Below are 22,573 nucleotides of genomic sequence, written 5' to 3'. Positions count from 1 at the left end.
CATCAGAAAGTTTACAGCTTGGGCAGTGTAGCAATCCTTAATTATCAAATGAGGTATGATACTGAAGTCTTGCATAGGTCAGCCCCTGAGTAAGATGGTGTAGGTTCAGGTTTGCTATCACAGTCCTGCTCAAGACTAACTGACACTTATTGCTGATTTAACAATGTGCTTGTAGAATGCTTTATTCTTCTGCAAACTGCACTTTGCTATTATACAGGCATGTGCAAATTTATGCCCAGGTAAGCATTATAGTAGTATGTTCATTATGTGACTGATTAGCCAATCGAGTTTTTGGAGACTTCCAACATGGGAAAAATTTCACCTTCAATATTTGTTAACTGTTCTGCGTTAATTTAGGAGAGAGACCTTTATGGTGCAAAAGTTAACTTCAGATGATCAAGAAGATGATATGAGTGAGGAAGATGGAGAGGATGGGTCATTCCAAACTCCATTGAAAGAACACATGGACAGAGGTAGGAGCAGATTAGTACAGTATGTATTATGAAGTATATTAAAGATGAATACAGGTTCTTCCTAGGTTACAACAGGGCTCCATTCCTGAGGACTATTTGTAACCTGAACTGTTTGTAAGTTGGAAATGAACAAAAACCGGCATGGGAGAGGATCACAGAGACAGCTGTGACAGGAGAGTGAGTAGTGGAAAGTGTGGCTGCCAGTCAGCCTCACTGACCCAATGAGTGAGTCTGCTTAGTGCTCCCAGCTCTGCTTGGCTCAATCCAGCCCCCAGTTGTTGCAGCTTGGGAGGGGGGCAGAGAGAAGGGACGTGGAAATGTTCCAGCAGAAGGTGCCTGTAGCCCCGCAGCAGATGACAAATCCCTCCCGCTGGTCTCCCAAAATCTTGTCCATATGTATGGGGTGTCCATAAGTTGGGTGTTTGTAACTTGTGAAGGAGTTGTATGGAGATGAATTAAAAATAGTGTCTGTCTTCACAACAAAACTTCTCCAGAAATACTGAGAACCATAGGGTGCAGTGCAGATAAAGTAAAAGAAACTAATATTTTAAAAAAATCATAGTAGGTGGGGTGAATACTGGAATCTATACTAAGCATGTGATATAAAGGCACCAATAAATATATGCTGATTCTTCTCATATTTTCTCAAAATCATGTTTAATCTATTGAGTTCTTTGAGGGTGTATTTAGATAAGAGGGACCCAGTGGATGTGGTCTACTTGGATTTTCAGAAGGCTTTCAGTGAGCTTGCGTAAATCTGATTGAATAACATTAGAACACATGTAACTTGGTAATATACTTGTATGGATTGAGTGGTTAGGAATAAATGGGTCCTTGGGTTGGCAGACTGTATCTAATGGGAAACTGTAGGGATTGTTACTCACCTCAATTATTCACAATATACATTGAGGATTTGACTGTGGGGATAAATTTAGCATTTTTGGTTCATTAATGACAAAGCTAAGTGAGAAATCAAGTAGTTGTGAGAATGCAAAGGGATAAACTGAGTGAATGGGCAGCCATGGCTGATAGAGTGTAATGTAGGAAAATGAGGTCATCTTTTTCAGTAGAGTAACAAAAATGCTGACTTAAATAGTGAAAAATTAGGGAATGATGTTGAAGGGGACCTGGGCATCCTTGTAAATAAGTCACTGAAAGCTAACATGTAGGTGCAGGCAATTTGAGAAGAAACTGGTATGTTGGCTTTCCAACCTTCACTGCAATAGGATTTGAGTACAATAGTAAAGAGATATTTTCCTACAATTATATAGCACTCTAAAGCCATGCCTGGGGTATTGTGTACAATTTTGGTCTACTTAAAATATATAGTCGCCAAAGGAAGCTTGCAGTGCAGATTCATCAGACTGGTTCCTGGAATGGTGAGTCTGTCATACAAGTAGAGCACAAGTAGGCTTGGCCTTTATTATTCTCTAGAGTTTAGAAGAATGACAGATGACGTCACTGAAAAATCCAAAATACATAGATGACCCAACAAGTTAGCTATGGGGGGGATGTTTCCCTGGTCAAGGAGTCTAAATCTAGGGCCATAGTCTCAAAGTAAGGCCATTTAGGAGTGAATTGAGGAAATATTTCTTTGCTTAGAGGATGCTTTGTCTTTGGAAGTCTCTACTCCAGAGGGCAATGAAGATTCAATCATTGATTGCATCGGAAGAAAGATCAGAAGGTTTCAGGTATTGGAGCAAATGAAGGATATGGGAATCATGCAGAAAGTGGTGTTGAGGTACAAGATTAGCCATGATCTTGTTGAATGGCAAAGTTGGCTTGAAGGACTGAAGTTCTTACTCCTGCCTTCTAATTTTTTTTTCAAAAAAAAAATCTTAAATTGAGCTTGCATTTTCGTTAGTGTACTGTTACAACATTGTTTTTTTAAAGTGTGGCTTTTGCTAAAGTTAAGAAATCTTGTTGTTACCTTTAATAACATTTCCATAAATACCAGCAATCTTTTTCATAAATATGATCCAAAAGCAAATGTGTTTGCCAATTAAGTTGTCATTTTCTTGAGCTTGCACACAAAATGCATTTTTATTCCTTTCTCATTCTGTACAAAATCTTAGGAAAGAATCCAAAATAGTTTACCATCGGGAGATTGTTCCCCATTTTGTGGAACAATCAAAACTAATCTTATTGCCTCTTTCTTTCTACACAAACCTTTTAATGTGCAGATAAGGCTGAAGCTGCTACATTCCTGCTGACTAATGGGAAACTTCCAATGTGGGCAAAGAAGATTGGTAAGTATTTGAGAGGAATAGAATACTTTGTCGTTTTAAAAAAAATGTAAATAGTTTTTCATTTAACAATAGTCTCAGTTTATAATATCTGAATTGTTTCTTTGCCCTTCTCCATAGATGGTCATTCTGTGTATAAATCTACAGGTGGCATGCAGCCTGTTTAAGTGAAGGGCTTTGTTTATTTTTTGAGATAATTGTAAATACAAATGTATTTAAAATGGTAAACAAGTTGCTTGCCGGTCTCGATTGGTTATGTAATGCACTGGAAGTCGTTAACTGAACTCTCCGTCAACTGCTCAGGTTATATGGAATTTAGGAATATATTAGTGGATTTTGCTAAAGGGTGGCATGCTGTGCCCACTTGGAATGTCCTGTCTACAGGCATCTTGTAGTAAGAAACTTGAGTAATGCATAGATGCAGCTTTATATTTAAGAAAATATCACAGGTTTAAAAATGGGTACTCAGTGAACCCAAGTTAATCTCATGGTGAGTCTGAGATCTGATTAGTGACATTTTCTCCTATTTTAAAGGTTTGCTCAACATTAATCCACTGCATTTAAATGAAGTTGGTATGTTGAGACTTAGAAACTAGACATAACTGTAATTGTAATTATTTATAAATTAATAGACAGTTAATTTAAAATTATTAACCATAAGTAATTACTATGGTGAAGAGGAGTAAAAAGAAATGTTGTAGTGATAGGAAACACTATCACTAAAGGCTGTATTGTCTGTCCAGTGTCGGGGTAATGGACACACCATAGAGAATGGAAGCAGAGCTTTTGGCTCACTGGTGCCAAATCTAAAATAGCCAATTCTTTGGTTGATGCCATAATGTATTGCCTCCAGAAAACACTCCCCCAAGTGCACTCGATGAATTCTTGTGGCTATCATTTCCAACTTGACTAAAACTAATCTACATGAAGATTTTAAGTTGCATGATTAATGTACTACTTGTTTTTACTTCCCTTATTATTTGGTTTGTAGCAAAAAAACTGCTGGAGGAACTCAGCAGGTCAGGCAGCATCTGTGGAGGGAAGTGGACAGTTGACATTTCAGCTCAAGACCCTTCATCTGGACTCAGCTGAAACTCCAACTTAAAGCACAGTTGCTCATTTTTCCAGCTGTGATTTACTTGAAGCATTTACTGTTTCTTTCTCTACAGATGCTGCCCTGACCTGCTGAGTATCTCCCAATATTTTCTGTTTCAGATTTCCAGCATCTAAAGCTTTTATCTTCTTTAATTGGTGAATAAAGAGCTGAAGGAAATTAGCATTAATATATTTTAAAAAATAGAGTTCAAAAAATTAAGGCTAGATTCCTGACAAACTCCTGGGAACTAATGACCTGAATCCTAAGGTTTGGAAAGAATGGCTATAGTGATGGTGGTTAACACCTTTACAAAGTTCTATAACTTTTAAAACATTCTGAAATGAAAAAAATTGAAACAAAGGAAAAAGTTGCAAAAAAATGTCCATGGAATGGACAAATTTCAGTCGTTCTGAAATAAGTGAAAAAAACTGAAGATATGAGACACTGTCTCTCAGCACTAATCAGTTCATTAGCTGTGAGGGTTCTTACTCAAACTTGCAGACAGCCAGTATATCAAGGTTGATGTGTATCAATTTTTATCACATGATAAGAATTTTCAAGAAGAATTCATTTTAATGTCTATTCACAGGAGGCAGGTGACAACAGTGTGCACAATAGAACAGGGCGTAACACTGAGACATTTCATCCACGTGGAAGATGGGCTGAAAGGATGGACAAAGATCTTATTCACTCCATTCTGGGAATGGGGCAGCTGGAGGAGTACTGTGCAACCCCAACTCCAGGCAGAATGTCAGTGGCACAAGGGAAGCCAAACAGCTGCTCGGAGCAGGACAATTTTGAACCACGTAATTTGGATAACTTTCTAAGATGGTTGGTATGCTTCTGTGAACTAGTAACTTTTATGGATTGGTAATGGTCAGTAATGAATTAGTTATACAAGTGTTTAAATGGTGCTTCTGTCACGTACCAGCAACAAAAGAAACACGCCGAGTCATGTATAAGTGTTAAAAAACTATTTTATTAATAACTACTTACGATAATAAGAAAAATAAAAGTAAAAATGTTAGAATGTTAGAAGTAAAAATGTTAGATCTTAAACATTAACCCCAAAAACTAAACTCAAAGTGTGTGTGTGTGTGGCAAATTCCCAAACTCCCAGTCCAGGAATAGTTCTCAAAAGTTCAGTTCAGCAAGCTGTAAGGTGAAACGTGAGCAAAGGCTTCTGTAAAACCACCGTTGACTGAAGACAAGACGTAGAGAGAAAATAGAGACATGACGAAATCCAAATGTTCCACGATGAAACCCACACGACACCTCAGTGTTTACTCAGCAGTGCCTACTCCACTGCTTTGTTCCGAAGTATCTGCCACCCCGAAAGGTACTCGAATTGTGGCCATCCACACAAATACCTGTTTCCTACTACAGGTTAACGACAAAGTGGACTCCACTGGATTATTCTAAAAATCCATACGTGGATTGTAGTGACAGACACAGTTACTGTTTTTCATCCATCGGTACAGAGACCAGTAGGTCTCTGTCCTCTTTTTATTACACCCCCAAACCCCGTCTGCTCCAAAAACGTCGTTACGTCCTTATCTTCTGTTGTCGTCATCACGCCCCACACACACACTACTGTGCTATGTCTTAAAGGGACATTCACCAATAGTAACCTAGTCCGTAACACTTCCATATATGTAGAGGAAGGAAAGAATTTGAAATGTTGTAAATTTTGTTTTTTTTTCCTGCATTTTCTTAAGAATCTAGTAACATTAGAATCCCAGCCTGGAAGATTTGCTTACTGTTGACATCAATGTGAGAGACAATTGATGGTCTGTTTTCCCTTGCCTGGAGATTACTATGGAATAAATAGGAGGAGCAACTTGATTTAGTGACATGATCATCATAATGAAATTCTGAAACTTTATAACCATCTGGCAGTCACAGTTTAAAATTGCTCTCTGAGATGTTCGTGTACATTGACTTTTTTTCTGTTGGCAACTGCTGCTGACACACATTCTGGAATTGTACCAAGATACTTGTTGCATGATGACATATCTGCAGGGTATTATCATTTTAATATCTGTTAGATTAATAAATTCCAAAATATCACAAGCTGCTTATGTGTTAATATCACAATTATTTAAAATAGGAACTATATGCAATGCTATTTTCTGCATTTATTGAACATAGCCAAAAAAATAGAATTGGAGTCCCTGTTAGAAATTGAACTGCTAGAATCTAGGTGCCCTCTGGGGTGGGGAAGTAGTGTGGCACTTGTGGGGCAGGCTATAAATTGTAATACAAATTATGTCCAGCTTGTGAACAAGAGTGGTGCTTTTGGTATGGATTGTTTAGAAGGAAGTATTATTAACTACTTCTTAAAAAGTGTTCTTAGAAAAACAACATTGCAGAAATTTCTTGTTGAGGATAAAGCCTTGCCTTAGAGGGTAGAATGTAACAGTAGTAAGAAATAAACTAAATGGCTCAGAATTTGTAGAGGCAAAGTTTAGTCATCGGATTATGTCACTGACGGCAATTTCTTGTATGCACACGCGTAAGGCTAAGTTGCTGTCAGTAATTCGATGCTCCTTGAGTTATGCTACTCAGCATTCTTCAGTATTTCATGAACTGACGAGATCAAGTATCCAAACAACCTTTGCTGTTAGAATCCTTCAATGTTATGCTTTGTTGCTTGAGGTGCAAGTGAATTTTTTTTAAAGATGCACTGTCATACTGCTTAAACGATCTCAGCATTAATTTCATTCACTCAGACGGAAATTTGTTTTTTTTTGATATTTTAAGTTCAACCTTTGATCTCATTTGATTCTTTCAATCATTAGGGATCAAGGGATGTGAGATAAAGGCAGGAACTGGGAACTGAAAATGGATGATCACCCACATCCATTCTGAATGGTGGGGTACAACCAAAACGGCCTACTCCTGCTCCTGATGGAGGGTCTCTGACCTGAAACGTTCACTGTCTCTCTTTCCATTATCATAGATGGGGCCTGGCCTGCTGAGCATTTCCAACATTTTCTGTTTTTGTTTCCGTTTTACTTCTGTTTTCTATATATCTGTCTGTTTGTTTTGGTTTTGTTTAAAAAAATTTAAATCTTTTCAAAAAGAAATTTGTATTATTGGCAGCTTATTCTACATAATAAACTGTTGCTGGAAGCCAGAAATTCCCCTTGTAATTACTATCTGATGCTGGCTGATATTAGGAAAAGTGAAGTTTGGGCCACACAAAACAGAACCCAATCAATGTTAAAATTTCTGCTGATGCAAATCTTGCATGTGCACAGTTCTTGGGATGTTTACTGAAAATATTCTTGTTTATAACATTTGGTTCATGATTTAAAGTGGAAATTTTTAAAAATGTATGTAGATTTACACGTTGCCTGGCTCTTTGCAGTCATAGGATCTGTTGAAATGGATCATAATAGATATCTCTGCAATTTTATAATGATTTGTAAAGAAACATCAATCCTCTGCCTTTGTCATGCAAGAAAACAAAAGTATATTATTCTTTTAATCTAGTACATTATAGGCCCTCCCCACGTTATTTTCACCCATGCATACGAATGAGCTGCAACAATCAAGAGCTGGGTCAAACCGAGCAGAGCTGTGAGTGCTGAGTAGACTTGCTTGCTCGCTCACTCACTCACCTGAGTCAGTGAGGCCAGCTGGCGGCTGCTCTTTCTGCTCGCTCTGTCTGTATCTGCTCGCTCTCCTGTCTCAGCTGTTTCTGAGATCCTCTCCCACACACTTTTTGTTCCTTTCCAATTTACGAAAAATTTGGGTAATGAATGGTTCTTGAACAGAGCCCTTTCTTAACCCAGGAACTGCCTAAATTGTGAATTTGCATTGAGTTTATTCATGTTTTAAAAATTAGCTGTTAAATGCATCTAAAAGCAGGAATCCTTGACAAAATGCTCTGAATTTTAGCATTACAAAGTCATTTAAGATCAAAAAACCACCTCGTAAAAAGACATTTTCTCCTTGCCCTCCTTCCAAGCCATGTATGTTGCTGTCCTGTGGAAGGCAATAAGTAAAGATCAGGTCTGCTTCCTTCAATCACCAGCCCCCAGTACATTTGAAGCATCTTCCCCTTCACAATGAGGAAAACCCAAGTGAAAATTCTTTGATTGAATCGTATGTTCTTCCAGAGTCTAGTTCACAATGAATTCACAATGAGCTAAGTGATCCCAGATAATATATTGAAATTATGAGTTTGTATTGAGTACACATGAGAAGTTGGTTCTTGAGCTCGTGTTGTAAAACCAGATTTCTAGTTGAGCACAGTCCATAGAAAGCAATTAAATGTGGTTGACCCTGAACTTGCACCACAGCTTGAGAAATTGGGAATAGTAATAAATGCTTACATTTCTACCCATCCCTTGAAGAACTGTAAATAAAAGTATAGCTGATGTGTTTAATAAAGTAATGCAAAGAGACTTGTCAGAAGTATATCTGTAGAGTTGTATTCACTCAGTTGTCTTCCATTTTGAAGAAACAGTCTTACAGTAAAATGTCAGAAGATCCTGACTGGCTAACATCAGTCACTAATTGAGACTGCTGATGTAATATGTGGATTATTATATTGCAGACTTTGCATTGCTTACAAGCTGGGTGGGGTTTACGCAGCTGCATTACTCTGTGATTACATTTTGTACACAAGCTGAAGTGGATTCTAGTGTTCCAGGTCATATTGTTCACTTCATTTATTCCATGAACTGGAGAAATGGGGACTATGCAAGTGTTTTTCATTACGGATTGCAGAGCTGTTCAATGGTGTGTATTTGACTGTTGTGTATTTCAAATGTCCACTTGGCAAAATGATTTCCTACACTTTTGTGTAAAGTCAGTTAAGACACCAGTTTTATTTGGATTCAGTTTTCAGCTTTGTTTCTACTGAAAATTGGCTTTCATTTTAAACCTTTAGATTTGGTTTGATTTACTTTTTAGTGTGGGGGGGGGGGGGGCAGGGGAAATGTTTGTAGTTATATAAACTCCAAGAAACTTGGTTTACGGAATTATGGAATCTTGATGTGCGATGTGCTTTTACAATGCAGAAATTTTAAGCTTGATTACTTGCAAAGACTGCACTTATTTTTACTTTTTTCCTAAAAGACATTGTTTTGTTTTGCATTTTCAATGCAATTCATTGAATCTTTATACAATCAAAAGCTTGCTAATAGACAGTCAAGTTCACACTGGATATCTTGGTATATTTAAATAAGTGCTTGAACCAGCAGAGATGATTTGAGCATAAAGGCGTATCTTTATGAATGGCATGAAGAGTGATTTCCTTTCCTTTCATTTTTTTTTATTATGGAAGCTTATTGTCGACTTTGCATTTTTTTTTAAAAATGGTTAATATGGAGAAGATGTTGAGGGAATTGTGGAATAAATTGGTACCATATTATTCTTTGGCACAGCAGATTTATAATGCTCAGTTTTAATCCTAAAATTTATTACTATGTTATAATACCTAAAATCTTTTTTTTAAGATGGAATTTTCCCCTAGTCTTTTGTCAAGAAATTCTGTGGGAAGGCCAAGTTCTATTTGCCCAGAGGATACAGATAGCACCCTTTCCCAGAAGATGGATGTGGTGGAAACTGAAGCAACCATGCCAACATTTTATCCTTTGCTGAATGATGATCATTCTACCAGTACAGAGAAGTGCGTATTCTGAGCATTGTTAAATGTTGAATTCTAAAATTACTTTATGGTATTCATAACAACTTCTCTCCATAAAATTGTTAAATCTTATCTGTCCTATGATATCCAGCATTTATCATTTGCTATGCAAACTATTATGTAATGTAGATGGAGCTCTTTATTTTGTCCAGTATCTCCAATCAGAATAATTTGAACAGCAGAGTGGCACAACAGTTAATTCTGCTGCCTCGTAGATCCAGGGACCGGACTTCAATCCTGTTCTTGGTGCTGTCTGTATGTTGTGTGAGTTTCTTCCCATGTCCCAAAAACAATTAAAGGGGTGTTGATAGACATATGTAAGAAAATAAATTACAGATGTACAGGGAAGTAAGGAGAGATGGAATTGCTGCTCTCTGAGCTGGCATGAACCAAATGGGCTGAAAGACCATATCTTGTTAAAAGTACAAGATAAGATATTTTAAGTAGGTTGTCACTACAGGAAGATTTGGAGTTTGCCAATAACTTATCAATTTGAATGCACCATTAACAAGAGAACTATTAAATAGAAGAATGTAAACCATATTTCTTCAAAGGTGAAGATAATGGGGGTAAGTATGCATCTGGTTATTAAAGGTATTCTTTCAGTGTGACGTGTGAAAAGGAAATAGTTACACTTGCAAAATGTGTGTGAATGCCACTATTTAGTAAGATTTTATAATGCTTAGTTTGAGTATTTATTAATTTCCTGCTATAGCTTGTAGCTGTTGTGCATCAACTGTATATCATCTTGCATGGCAGTGATTATCAAGTAAAAGAACAACAAAAAAAACTACAAGAAAGTGATTCTGAGTGGCCAGTTGTGCATTCAGTGGAGAACAGTCCTGATAGTGCCTACTCAATGGATTCGGGAAGCAGCCGCACCACCAGTCATGAACAACAACAGGATGGTGAGAGATCCTGTAAAGGAAAATAGCAACAACTTTGCTTTCTATTAATAGAACAAGATTTGAGATTTGGAGGGAGGGATATCTGGGGAGAAAGTTAATACCAGTGTTAGTGTTGAATTCAATAGTGCTGGGAATTGAGGTACAAGAGGATAGTAATTGAGTCCGGGTTAACATCAAGCCATCTGCTTATGTTTTTAAAGTTCTTGTGTCCATCTGAACTTGATACACTCAGGCTTCTGTGATCAATTAGTCTGTGTGGGTTGCAGCCTGTAGAGCACTTTTCACTGCATGGTGGTCTTGTATTTAGTCTTTTCTAACAAAAAAAATGAAGGTATTAATTTACAAAGCTGTTTTACTTTTCCCAAAGAGGGTGTATTGTTGACCTGCGGAGTTGCATTTATTTACATATTGGAAATTTCTTGAGATGGGTGTGTTCTTGAAAATGTATTGTGGATTCCCTTTTACAAAAATGCTGTTTTGCTTAAATCTACTCACTATATCTAGTGCCATCTCCCTGCTTGCCTTTGCTATCTACCTTGGAGTAATTTCAACCTGGCTTTGGCACCCTGAACCTTTATTGCTTAATGCGTCTTTAATTGGAATGTAATAGCATTGTGGTCTTTCTGGGAAAATGTGATGTGATGTTTTTGTTGGATAAGTGTGTAATGGAGTGGTAGAATTTACTGAAGAAACTTTAACTGAAAATTAATTGAAATTGAGGGGTTTAAAGATTATTTTTCGGGAAATCAGAAAGAACAGGTGTATATTGTTGGTCACTAATTGTAAAGCAATAGAAGAAAAAAAATTCAGGATGATGAAAGAACCCTAGAGACATAGTTGTTAGAGGATTCAGTTTTGTTATTTAAGAAAGGTAGTGTAAAGTGTGGAGGACAACTAAAATTTGTCTAAGAACAAACAAAATGGCACTAGGGCATAAACATTTTAATAAAAAGACAAATGGTAATAAAACAGCAAAATAGTATAGATGTTGGAAAACTTAAAGGTGGAAAATGCTGGAAATACACAATGTCAGGCGACATCTATAGGTTCAGATTTCTGTAGGGACATCTATACGTTCAGATGGATGATCTTTCATCAGAGCTGGAAAAAGTTGGGTGTGAAACTAACTGAGTTACAGAGAAAGGAATGGGGAGTGAATAACAGAAAAGTTTCTCTGAAGGCAGGGGAGATTAAATAACTGAAGGATTAATGGAACCAGATTCTTTAACTAGTAAAAGATTGGAACTAATTGAATAGCTATACCAAAGAGGCTTCAGAATAATGACTTCCTGTGGTATATTTTAATTTTGTGATTTTTAAAATTGTTAGCTGCAAAATGTGTTACATTTTTTCTTATGGCTTTTTTCATTGCGCAAATGTTGCATGGGTTTTGGTACAATGAACCAAATATTGAAATGGTGAAATACAAAAAAACTAGAAAGCTCAAGTAAATTCTAACTATGCTTGTCACATCTTGCATCTACCATCCCTAGATTCTGACTCTGTGGGTCAGCTAAGTTCTGATGGTCATTCTTCAGGATAGAAGAGGAGGAAGAACAGTGCAGCACAATACCACAGGAATTACATGCAGCAATAACACCAGACAAGAAAAATTCTCAAACACAACTTTGAAGCTCTAGCTAATGAGTTTTCTAATGGTACTAACATGTATAAAATGTCATTTTCCTTTCCCTACTTTGTCCAAACTAGTGACCACTTGCAGGTGAATGTGACTAAAATTGGTTTGTTAATTTACAGAAAAATTTGATAATTCATGAAAGATCTTCAAACAAAATGCAAAAAATGGCAACCACTTCTTCCTGAATCCTCGTTTAAGTATTTCTGCTCGATTTCTGTCCCGCTGCCAGAAAAGTAGTAGGTTAGTATTGAACAGTTTGAAAGGTTTAATGCATGTAATAGCCTAGCTTTGTGAACCTCTTCAAATTTTTGATTACATTTTACCAATCCTTCACATATTAAGGCTAATCTGAAGTTTGTTCTGAGTGACTATAGTTTATTATGTTGGAGAATGACTGAGACTGCTGTACCCTCTGTATCAAATCCCTGACCTAAGCTTGTTCATTGCTGGTGATGGTCCGGCACCTGTCCTATACTCCAAGTTTATTCCACTTGCATCCAGAGGATCAAAGTTAATCAATTTAATTGCAGGCCTTCACTTGTAAAGGTTGAGTCCTTTCCTGTGGGAGATAATATGGCACATCGTATTTTGACTGAGATTGGACGGAAAAAGATTCAAGTACAAGTTATTCACAAGGCCCTTAAAGGAACATTAATTAATGTATATTTGGCATTCTATTCCCTGAAGTGACTTGGGACATTGGAGACTTCAGTTTCCCACAACATTCTCCAGGATTGATCTCAAATAGACATGCTCTCATACTTGGCCTCGTGCGTGTGTAAGTCTACTGACCACAATATGTGAAGCAGTCCAGGCAGTTACTTTGCCCTTGTTAAGGCTGTAATTTAATACCCAAATTGATCACCTGGGCTTGAGAAAATGTATTGTCTGCTAGCTTCCATTACAGTAAATACCATGCCTATATTATCACCAGAGGCACAGAATGAAAGCTAAAAAGCACCTTTATTCATTTTGTGATTTGATATGGCTATGCTTGCTTGAGTTCACTGTCCTAACTTTATTTTTTAAAAGTGCTTGGTTCTTTAATTTTTATTACAGCAATTTCTAGCCCATGGAATGCAGCAGCTTCCTTGGTAGTCAACTGTCTTGCAATCAGCCTAATTGCTGAAGTATATTGAACTATTTTCTTAGCTTTTTAAAGGAACACAATTTTCATTTTTGACTAACCTCATCTTCCAGTGCTTAGACTCAGGCTTGTGTCAAATAATCAATCTCCATCCACTTATCTATGCACACTTAAGCATATGTACTGGTACCTCACTTAGCACTCTGGATGCATTCCCAGAAATGAGAGTGCTATTGGAATCTGCACCAAAAGGGATCATTGTAGGGTTATCTATAGAGATGCAAACTTGCAGCACTACTTTTCAGGGCACCTGGTGTGAACCTTGCCTTCCCTGCAGCCACTGTGATGACAAACTGGTGTGAATCCAGCTAATGGCATTGCTGCTCAGTGTGTAGGCTGGTGTTGAAGAGGCCGTGGCAAGCAGTATGACTTCCAGGTGCTGAGATGTGGAGTTTGGGTACAACGTAGCTGGCAGAGTGACTGGCATCACCTTGCTGCTTCTTGACGGGCAGTGTGGATCCTCTGGTCTCTCTCCTCACATGTTGGAAGTGATGAAAGCTGCTGTCTTTTTTTTGTTTGGCTTTGCAGCTTTTTTCAAGCCTAATAATTTCTGTATACCGTTGAGGAAATCTATAGAGCAGGTGCTGTCAATCCTTGGCAATTGGCCTGAATTCACTGCTTGTCAGGATTTGGCCTTGAGCCCCACATCTCAGCACTGAACAACTGCACTGCACACAAACACCAGTGTTCACGGGCAGCCTCAACGCCACCATATTGTGGGTGGTTCATTGTTGGGAGGTCACCATCAGAAAATTGGGTGTTTGCACCAGGTTCACAATAAAGCAGTAGCATGCAGCCCAAGCAGTTGTCTGTGTAGCTTCAAACTGGAGGGCCAAGAGTGCTATAACAAATAGGTGCTCTGCAGGGTAGTGCAGTGAGTATCTGTGTAAGGAGTAATGATATCTTTTTTTCTTTTCTCTCCCTCTCCCTCTCCCTCTAATGTGATCAATTACAGTGTGTGATCAATCACAGTGCATTGCAGCACCAATTAGTGACAAAGGTCTGGGACCTTCCTTGCCTGCATGCTAATAGGCAAACTTGATCGTGTCATTGTATGCAGTTCTTGGAGTTGAAGATCAGAATCTTTGGTTGCAGATTAATTTGATATTTTTAAGAGGCATTTCATTCAGGTGGTTTAAAAATATGCACTGTAATTTCCACCACTGTAGGTGCCATGTACAGTATATCAAAACACTCTGACTTCTGTTTTTTCCCTGCAGGATAGCAGCAACTTTCCCCCTCAACTCCCAACAGCAGGGCAAACATTTGCAAGACGTGAGTAAATAATTTTGGCTTAGTTACATTTTAAAATCTTTCTCGGGTGGGATTGAACAACTTGTGTAGTTTCTTGAGCTACATACAAAATGCTGGAGGAACTACTATTTCTTGGTGTTTATCACTTTCAACTCAATTTTCAATGGAGATCAAAGTATAGTTACATTGAGTTTATGTATATTTTGGCTAGGTTTCTGTAAGTCAAAGCTGCCAGTTGGATAGTAGACTGATAAATTCACCAACCTTCATTTCTTAATGGGAAACCAAACTTGATGCATATAAGTTGGAGAATATTGTACTACTGTGGTGCTAAGTCTCTAATGCTCTAGGACCAATTCTCCCAACCCTTGAATTATGTTTTGCTACAGAACTATAGATGAAGGGATTTCACCTGACAGTTTGCATTGAAGATTTTCAGCAAAGTTTGTCATTTTTTGCAAGATTGACAGACTGCATGATAAATTTAAGTGTTTTCCTGGATTGAGAATATTAACCCCTGTAAATCATTTTAAATTAATGGCTTAATCTTTTTTTAAAGAATCTGTTTCTGGAAATATAATTAGTGAATTGAATGTGCTGGATAATTGTCCCCAAAAAGTTAGAGAAACTCCCTGTGACTTTAATCAAATTGGTTTACGTGATGAATTTTTTTCAAAAGCAGAGTTTTCTCAGGAATAGACCAATTTCTCCTAAATACAGAAACTTGTGTGTGATTAAATTTTTCTTTATGCTTTGGTAAGTAATCATGCCAACTGAGGACAAGGAATGTTGCACTTCGACTCAATCCTTTTCACTTTTCTGGTCATGGAGATTGCTTGCATATCCAATATTTATTGCCCTAGTCACCTTGAATTAACAGAGTTGGCAGTGCTGTTAGGTAGGGAGTTACATGATTTAGACCGGTCGATGATAAAGGAACATCAAAGTATTTCCGTATCAGGATGATGCGTGACATCACGTATGATGATGAGCAGAACATGCAGGTGGTGGTATTCATTTGCATTAGCTGCCTTAGTTTGCCTTGGTGGTAGGGGTCGCAAGTTCTCAAAGTATATGTAGGCTTTCCACCAGGGATTATTGGATGGTAGAAGGGAGCTTTTCCTAACCCAAAGGTGCCGAGCATGTTGCATCATCACAACTGCTCTCTTGGATGATATTAGGATAACTGATGATCATCAGATCTTTTGGTCTCTAATGTGCTGCTTCATTCACTAAGCTGTCAAGAGGACAATGCCTGTTTACATCATCTTAATGATATTTAGTTGGTATTTCCAATATTTGTTTATCATTTGCTATAAGGCTACCAAAACTAAACTACCCCAACTACTCTTTAACCTTTGCACTATATTTATTGTAACCATAACTTTCCATTTGCACTCACTAGCATCTTTTAAACTTTCAAGAATAATTATACATTGTATTTCTATTAAACCTTATCTTGACTAGTTGTTAACTCATCAGGATCACTGCAGACTGTCATTAGCTTCACATTGTATCTAAATTCTTGGATTCATTATTGGATCCCAAGTGAAGCTAATTCAGCTTTAGAACTGAACTATTTATTGCTTTTAGAAAAATAAGAAATCCTGAATAATTAAATCCAAATCATTTATCAAAGTTTCCCACCAGATATTTGTCATGTTCTATACATTTTCAATTGTGTTACAGGCAACGTATTTCTTAATTGTTTTATTAAATATTTTAAAAGTTGATGTGAATGCAATTATTTTAACTTTGCCCAGGGAAGGTTATGGGGGCTGCATATTCCACTGTCTTTGGAAAGTAATTTGCATGGAACGACATATAATGGAAATGAGAGTTCCCATCAGTATCTGATAAGAGAAGTTGCAGTTAAATACCCTTCAGTGTTTACTTTTCTCTGTTCGAATGTTACTGTGCATTTCTAATTGTTTTAGCTTTGCATTTGCTGCATCTGCAGACCTGTCTCTCAATCTCTTTATTTCAGGATGTAATATGTTTGTTTATGGTATTTAGCACTCCACTTAATGTTGAGATAGGGAAGTGAGTACTATGTGATGGAATGCATTTCCTATGGAAGCAATTTATTAATTGAGATTGGAAGCAAACTATATTTGGAAATTTTTTTTATTTACAGCGTGGTAACAGGCCCTTCCAGCCCAACAAGTCCACGCCGCCCATTTTTTTAAAACCCAAATTAACCTACCCATACGTCTTTGGAATGTGGGAGGAAACCGGAGCACCCGGAAGAAACCCACGCAGACACGGGAGAACGTACCAACTCCTTACAGAGAGCGACGGGAATCGAACCCCGATCGCTGGCGCTGTAATAGCGTTGCGCTAACTGCTACGATCTTATCTTAATTATTTTCTCACTTCAGGTAACTCTCAAGTCCACACAGTTAAGTGCTGAAGAGAGAGCTTCTGCACAAGCTAATGAATCACAGTTACAGTCATCTTTCAATGGGACAGAAATTCATCAAGGTGTAGAGAGAAATTGTGTTGAGAAAGTGACACATGAAAATGAACAGCATGCAGGGTCGATGAATACAAGTGCTGAGATGCCCCTTGCATTGCCTGGGGTGAAAGATAGAACAAATAATGGAAGAAGTCAAATGGGTAGAAGATCAGCCTCTGTCAAAGACCTGGCACAAATGGGTAAGATTTGTCCCGATTTCACTATTAGTTTCAATTAGAAGTATTTCTGCAAATAATACTTTCTGATAGTAAAATTGTCAGTTCATATTTTTGACTTTTACTGCAAGTTTGTTAAATATTTCATATTTTACTTTCAATTAGAAGAGCAGGCATTGTCACCTTCATTCATGACAGCTTCTCAATCAAGCAAACTTGATATGCAAGTGAATGAGGAAACAATGAGACAGTCACTTCATGGCAAAATAACCTTGTTTGCTGATTCACTTACTTCGAAGAACAAATCTGGCAGAGCCAGGTCTTACATGGATCCAACAGCCAGCTTCAGAGCCAAGATGTCTCGTAGTGCATCAATGGGAGAGAACCTGAATCTGAAAACCTTAGGACAGTCAAGTGGTATGAGCTTGCCCAATTCCAAAGCATCATCTACTACAGACTTAACAGCAGAGGCAATGATGGAATCGATTCCAAGTGAAGTATGTTCAATTGAAGATTCTAAAGAAAAGACGTTGCCAAAACAATCATCACAAAGTGGTATTTTGCCTTATGGGAACCATCAAGCTAGAGCCAACTTAACCTTGAACCTTTCTAAAATTCATACAGACAGATTGTTGATGCCTCCTCCAATAGCTAATGGTGTTGCCGTTTCAAAGGTTAAACAAAAGCTACGAGCTGGTCAAGATTCCACACGGCTGTCATCCTCTGCAGTTACATGTGTGCAACCAGTATGTTTAATTAAAAAGGATCAAACTCTCTGCGACCATGAGGAAAATGGGAATGGTCCAAATGTGAATTCATTGGAAATCCTAAAGAGAGAGAGTGAACATTCAGAGCACTGCAGCAGTTCAGAAGATGCAGGGGAGCACACTTTGGATGAATGTCAATCTTTAGACTCGTACCCAGAAAGAAACACTTTGATAGGGGAAGTCCCCAAATCATCTGGAGAAACCCGGGCGGTTGAAGAGCAGTCTACCAATGAAGCAGGTATTTTTAGTACTCATTTTTATTACTTCTCTGACCCAGAATATTTTTTAAAAATTGCTAGTTTATTCTTCACAAACTCCAATTCTACTTAATATCCTCTCTGCAGCAATGCTAGTCTACCATTTCATGTGCTTAAACTTTAATGCTTTTTGTCCAGCAGCTTACAACTGTTTTGTTGGGTAATTGGGACCATCCTGTTCCTGCAGTAGTTAAAATATTCACATGTAAAACATTAATATTGATAATGAACACTTTACATAAATTGAGACTGTTTCCTAATACTTCAGTTGCCGCAATATAGTTTCTGGAAATCTGAGCTGCGGAGTCCAGATAGAACAGTTCAGATTCGACCAAGGTAGCTGCGAAATTCCAATTTTTATTTAAGTCTGGAATAAAAAGCTAGTCTCAGTGATGGTGGCCATAAAACCATCAGATTGTCAGAGAAGGAAATCTGTCTGGCTTATAAATGACTCCTGACCACCAGTGTTGTTGGCCCTCTGAAGTGGTTTAGCAAGCCACTCTATTCAGGGGATGGTTAAAGATAGACAATAAGCACTGGTCTTAACAGCAACATCCTGTAAATGAATAAATATAAAATATACTTTTAATCTGCAATTATCCCAGCATTTACACAAAGGAATGTTCAGGCCACATGAATAATAAATGACTTCAACCTTATTAATGCAACAATTTTTTAAAAAATTCTTCTATTTCCTATAGACTTGGAGGAAAATGTTCATAATTGGAGAAGTGTTTTTGCTGCAGTGTTTTCAAGTTTAAATCCTTCCTATTCTTTTGACAAATGGAAACGAACTCTGCTAATAAAAGCATAGTTTGTGGATTCAGTGCCAAGATAGACCCAACTTTCAGCTATATATTCTCAATCCCAAGCAGAGTTTGTATTTGGACAACGTGCAGAGCCAGAAGATCGCTGGTCATTTCAGTAGCCTGTATATCATACGTGCCTATCTCAATTCGTAGACAGTGGAGGGACACTGACAAGCATGATGGTACAGCCACTAGAGTTACTGTGTCACAGCTCGAGTGACTAGATTCAATCCTGACCTAGGGTGCTGTTTCTGTGAAGTTTGCACGTTCTCTCTCTCACTGTGTGTTTCTTTTGGTGGTGTGAGAGAAAACCGCAGTTCCCAAAGAAATGTGGGTTGGCAGGTTAATTGGCTGCTGTAAATTGCCATCAGTGTATAGGTGAGTGGTAAAGCTATTGAGAATGTTGGTAGAACAAAGTGGGATTGATGTAAGATGGTGTGAGTTTAGTGTGCTTTACGACTATTTTATAGAATTTGAAGAATCTTTCAATGTTTGAATAATGGTGTACACTGCATGACTGCTAGCTATCTGCTGGCAATATCTGAAAATTGACTTTTCTCCTTTGCTTTTTGATTTAAGTATATGTAGAACTTGAAGGTAAATCAAAAGGTGTAAGCCATGCAATATTTTCTTGTATTCTGAATCTGTCAGTCATCTATTGTATCACTGTTACTTTTAATTTTAGTCTATCTGTCAGGTGTTGGAATACACCATGCGTGGGCTGTCTGTGTGTTAAATTAAAATGCCCAACTAGCAGTATTCACAGTATATTGACCAAAGCAGAAAATCTATATAATTTTATCTGCTTTATTTAATAATGTCACATTAATATTTTTACTCTGACTTCTTATAAATATATTAATTGGCACTCCTCCTCCTCTCTGCAACTTGATTGTTTTCTCACTTTTCCAATTTTGATGAAGGGTCCTTGACCCAAATCATCAATCTTCTCTCCCTGCTGCTGCTTGATCCGAGTGCTTACAACATTTTCGGATTTGCAGCATCTGCAGTTTTCTGATCTAATAAGTTACTTGACAAGTTGCACTGCATCACTGGTGATTTAAGGGCTGGTGGGAATATGTTTTTCTAAATTTGTTGTCAATTTTTACAGATCCTGCAGTCAGTATCCAGAACTGTGAAAATGTTGTAACAGAACTTCAGAACACTTTGCAGAAGGCCTTGCAACTGTTTAGCAAGGTTTGTGGACAAACTTAATTCATTTTAATAACATTTTAATTCATCACTTTTCAATTTAAAACTTTATTTTCATTTGCATCATATTTCATGAAGGATACACTTAGCTGACCTGTTGGAGGATTGGTCAGCTAGTACTTTGGCTTCTCTAGATATATTTATTCCATAATGTTAACCAAGCCATGATAAATAATTGAGATAATACGCTAAGATGCATCTCAAAGAAGCTTACAAAAAATGTAGCAGTTGAGCATTGATCAAAGGGCCTGAGCAATATGACACAGTGGTGTACTTGGTGCTTTAAAAGGTCCTAGCACTCCAGCGATTTGTTCAGTCATAGGTTCACCACTGCAAGTTTCACTGTCACATCACCTAAGGTCTCTGGCCTTGGGTGCAACTGAAAGTTCACTATTTTTTATTAAAGTTGTCAACTGTATTTTGCTATTTACTGCTGTGGCATGGTGCATGGATGTTGTTTGAAAACCAATTGTAGATGAGCTATAATGCCTTTTCTGCTCAGCCTGCTATCTGAAGCATCTAACTCGTGCAAAATAACTTGCTATTAGATAGCAGCTGCTGCTTAAAATACTGAACTGCAGTAGGAGAGGGAAATATTTATTTGTTTTTCAAAGTATTGTTCCAATCCAATCTTACAGGTGACATCCAGCAAAGCCGCACCAGAAGCGAAGTCCCAGATGACAACTATCCTGTGTGATGCATTTTCCTCTGCGAGGAAGCATTTGAACTCTGTAGCGTCTTTGCCAGTTTCAGAAGCTGTGGTAGACACGTCACTTTTCCCTTCAGAATCTCTGGAGAATGGCAAGGCGACAGCTCTGCTTGAGCACTATTCAGAACTGTTGATAAAAATGATAACACAGAAACTACAATTACCAAAATAAATGGCACCTCTGAAACCACAGAAAGAAATAAAGTGCCTGGGTCCTTGGTGTTTGTACAGGACTCCAATAAAAGAACCATAATTCCTCATCAAATCATAGTTTGCAGTTGTACTTTTAAGCTGGAAAGTATTTCCGGATTTCCTTGTGCTGTTAAGGATCGATCCCTAATTCTAACCCTTCATTGATACAGAAGCTTGTGTATGAATGTGATGAGCAGAGAATATTTAACTTTTTAAGTAATTCAAGATGCTACCACCTTCCCCTCAACCCCTGCCATTTCCCACTCAAAAAAAAATTAAAAATTGCACTTGCCTTTTACTGAGAAATGGGACTCCCAAAAATGATTTTAGTAACTTATTTTAAAAAGTTCTTAATGAGAAAGCTAACTTTTCACAAGTATTGTTTTTATTTTGGAAAATATGCAGCCTTCACAGAAAGCTAACGCTATATTAATTTGTGAAGCAATCACAAACCTGCAAAATATTTGTATTCAGAAAGATGTAACTAGTTTTATTATGGCCGGAGTTAATGTCTCAAACTGCAATCTACTTATATAGTTCACTCTATTTTTATAGTTCAATTATCCAATAATTTCAATTGAATAAACACTGGAAGTTCAACTTTTTTGGATTGGGGGGTTGGGGAAATAAAGGTAAGATTTTGGATTTTGATTAGTAGATCATCTTCTCATCACAATACAGTGCCTAGGTTAGCTGGTTGCATCTGGGCAGTTGCAGTAACAACATTTTGGTGCATCAACATTAACTTGCATGGAGGTTATCTGACTTATTAAAGGGCTTGTGTATTTCAAATCTGTCTCCTGAAGAGGGACTTAGTTTTAATTTTCTTTTCCTCTCCTGGCCCAAGGAATTGTAGCTGGTTTCTTGCATCTTTCTTTACAAAAATATATATTTGCATGTAAGTATTTTTCAGAGCAGGTTTGAAATTTTAAAAAGGAGCTAAATCTGTTAAAACTGTAGAATAACTCCCCAGGCAAAAGCCCTTTGGGGGGGGGAAAATGTTGTTTGTTTTAATCAGGGTTTCTGATGGCCTTTTTCTTAAAACTGCATGTTTTTAAAAATGCTGTATGATCCACATGGATTTCTTTTGTTGTGCTGCTGTACATATACCTGTATAAAGTTAGATTTTTACAATACAATAATGTATAAAATAAGCACACCTTTTCTGAAGTTGCATTATTTTTAGGATGTTTTTTTTTTGTCTGTTATGTATGTTTTTTTTGCCAGTTGGTGTGTGGATTTTTTTTCTCGAATCTCTTGCCTTAAATCTTTTGAAATAAACACTGTTTAATGTGAGCATTTGGAGGTGAGGTCAAGCATTTTAATATACAAGTAAGATTGTGAATGTTGAAGTTTCCTACTGTTCATGAACATATGAAATAGGGGTGGACCAGTTCAGCCCCTTGAGCATGCTCTGCTTAACATCATGACTTTAAAATCATGATCACAACTCTACTCTGCATTCGCACCTAATTAAGGTGACCTTTCACACACAACCCTCTCCCCCTTATTAAGAATCTATCTACCTCTGGGTTATAGATATTCAGACTCTATTCCTCAAAGAGCAA

At 37.5% G+C, this 22,573-nt stretch overlaps 1 protein-coding gene across 1 annotated transcript in view; it reads left to right on the top strand.

The window, feature by feature from the left end:
• Positions 1-22,281, top strand: part of LOC127586261 (mitogen-activated protein kinase-binding protein 1-like) — an 82,030-nt gene extending 59,749 nt beyond the window's left edge. Inside the window, exons 20-29 of the mRNA XM_052044066.1 lie at positions 358-473; positions 2,657-2,722; positions 3,254-3,288; positions 4,405-4,650; positions 12,167-12,264; positions 14,392-14,446; positions 16,807-17,083; positions 17,225-18,064; positions 20,004-20,089; positions 20,743-22,281. Of these exons, the coding sequence (XP_051900026.1) occupies positions 358-473; positions 2,657-2,722; positions 3,254-3,288; positions 4,405-4,650; positions 12,167-12,264; positions 14,392-14,446; positions 16,807-17,083; positions 17,225-18,064; positions 20,004-20,089; positions 20,743-20,985 (2,062 nt within the window). The 3' untranslated portion in view covers positions 20,986-22,281. The remainder of the gene's footprint in view (positions 1-357; positions 474-2,656; positions 2,723-3,253; positions 3,289-4,404; positions 4,651-12,166; positions 12,265-14,391; positions 14,447-16,806; positions 17,084-17,224; positions 18,065-20,003; positions 20,090-20,742) is intronic.
• The last annotated feature ends 292 nt before the right edge of the window (positions 22,282-22,573 follow it).

The sequence above is a fragment of the Pristis pectinata genome, chromosome 35, assembly GCF_009764475.1.
Source record: "Pristis pectinata isolate sPriPec2 chromosome 35, sPriPec2.1.pri, whole genome shotgun sequence".
NCBI classification, from domain to species: domain Eukaryota; kingdom Metazoa; phylum Chordata; class Chondrichthyes; order Rhinopristiformes; family Pristidae; genus Pristis; species Pristis pectinata.
The sequence above is the reverse complement of the archived record's forward strand: the minus strand, read 5'-3'. Positions and strand labels throughout refer to the sequence as shown.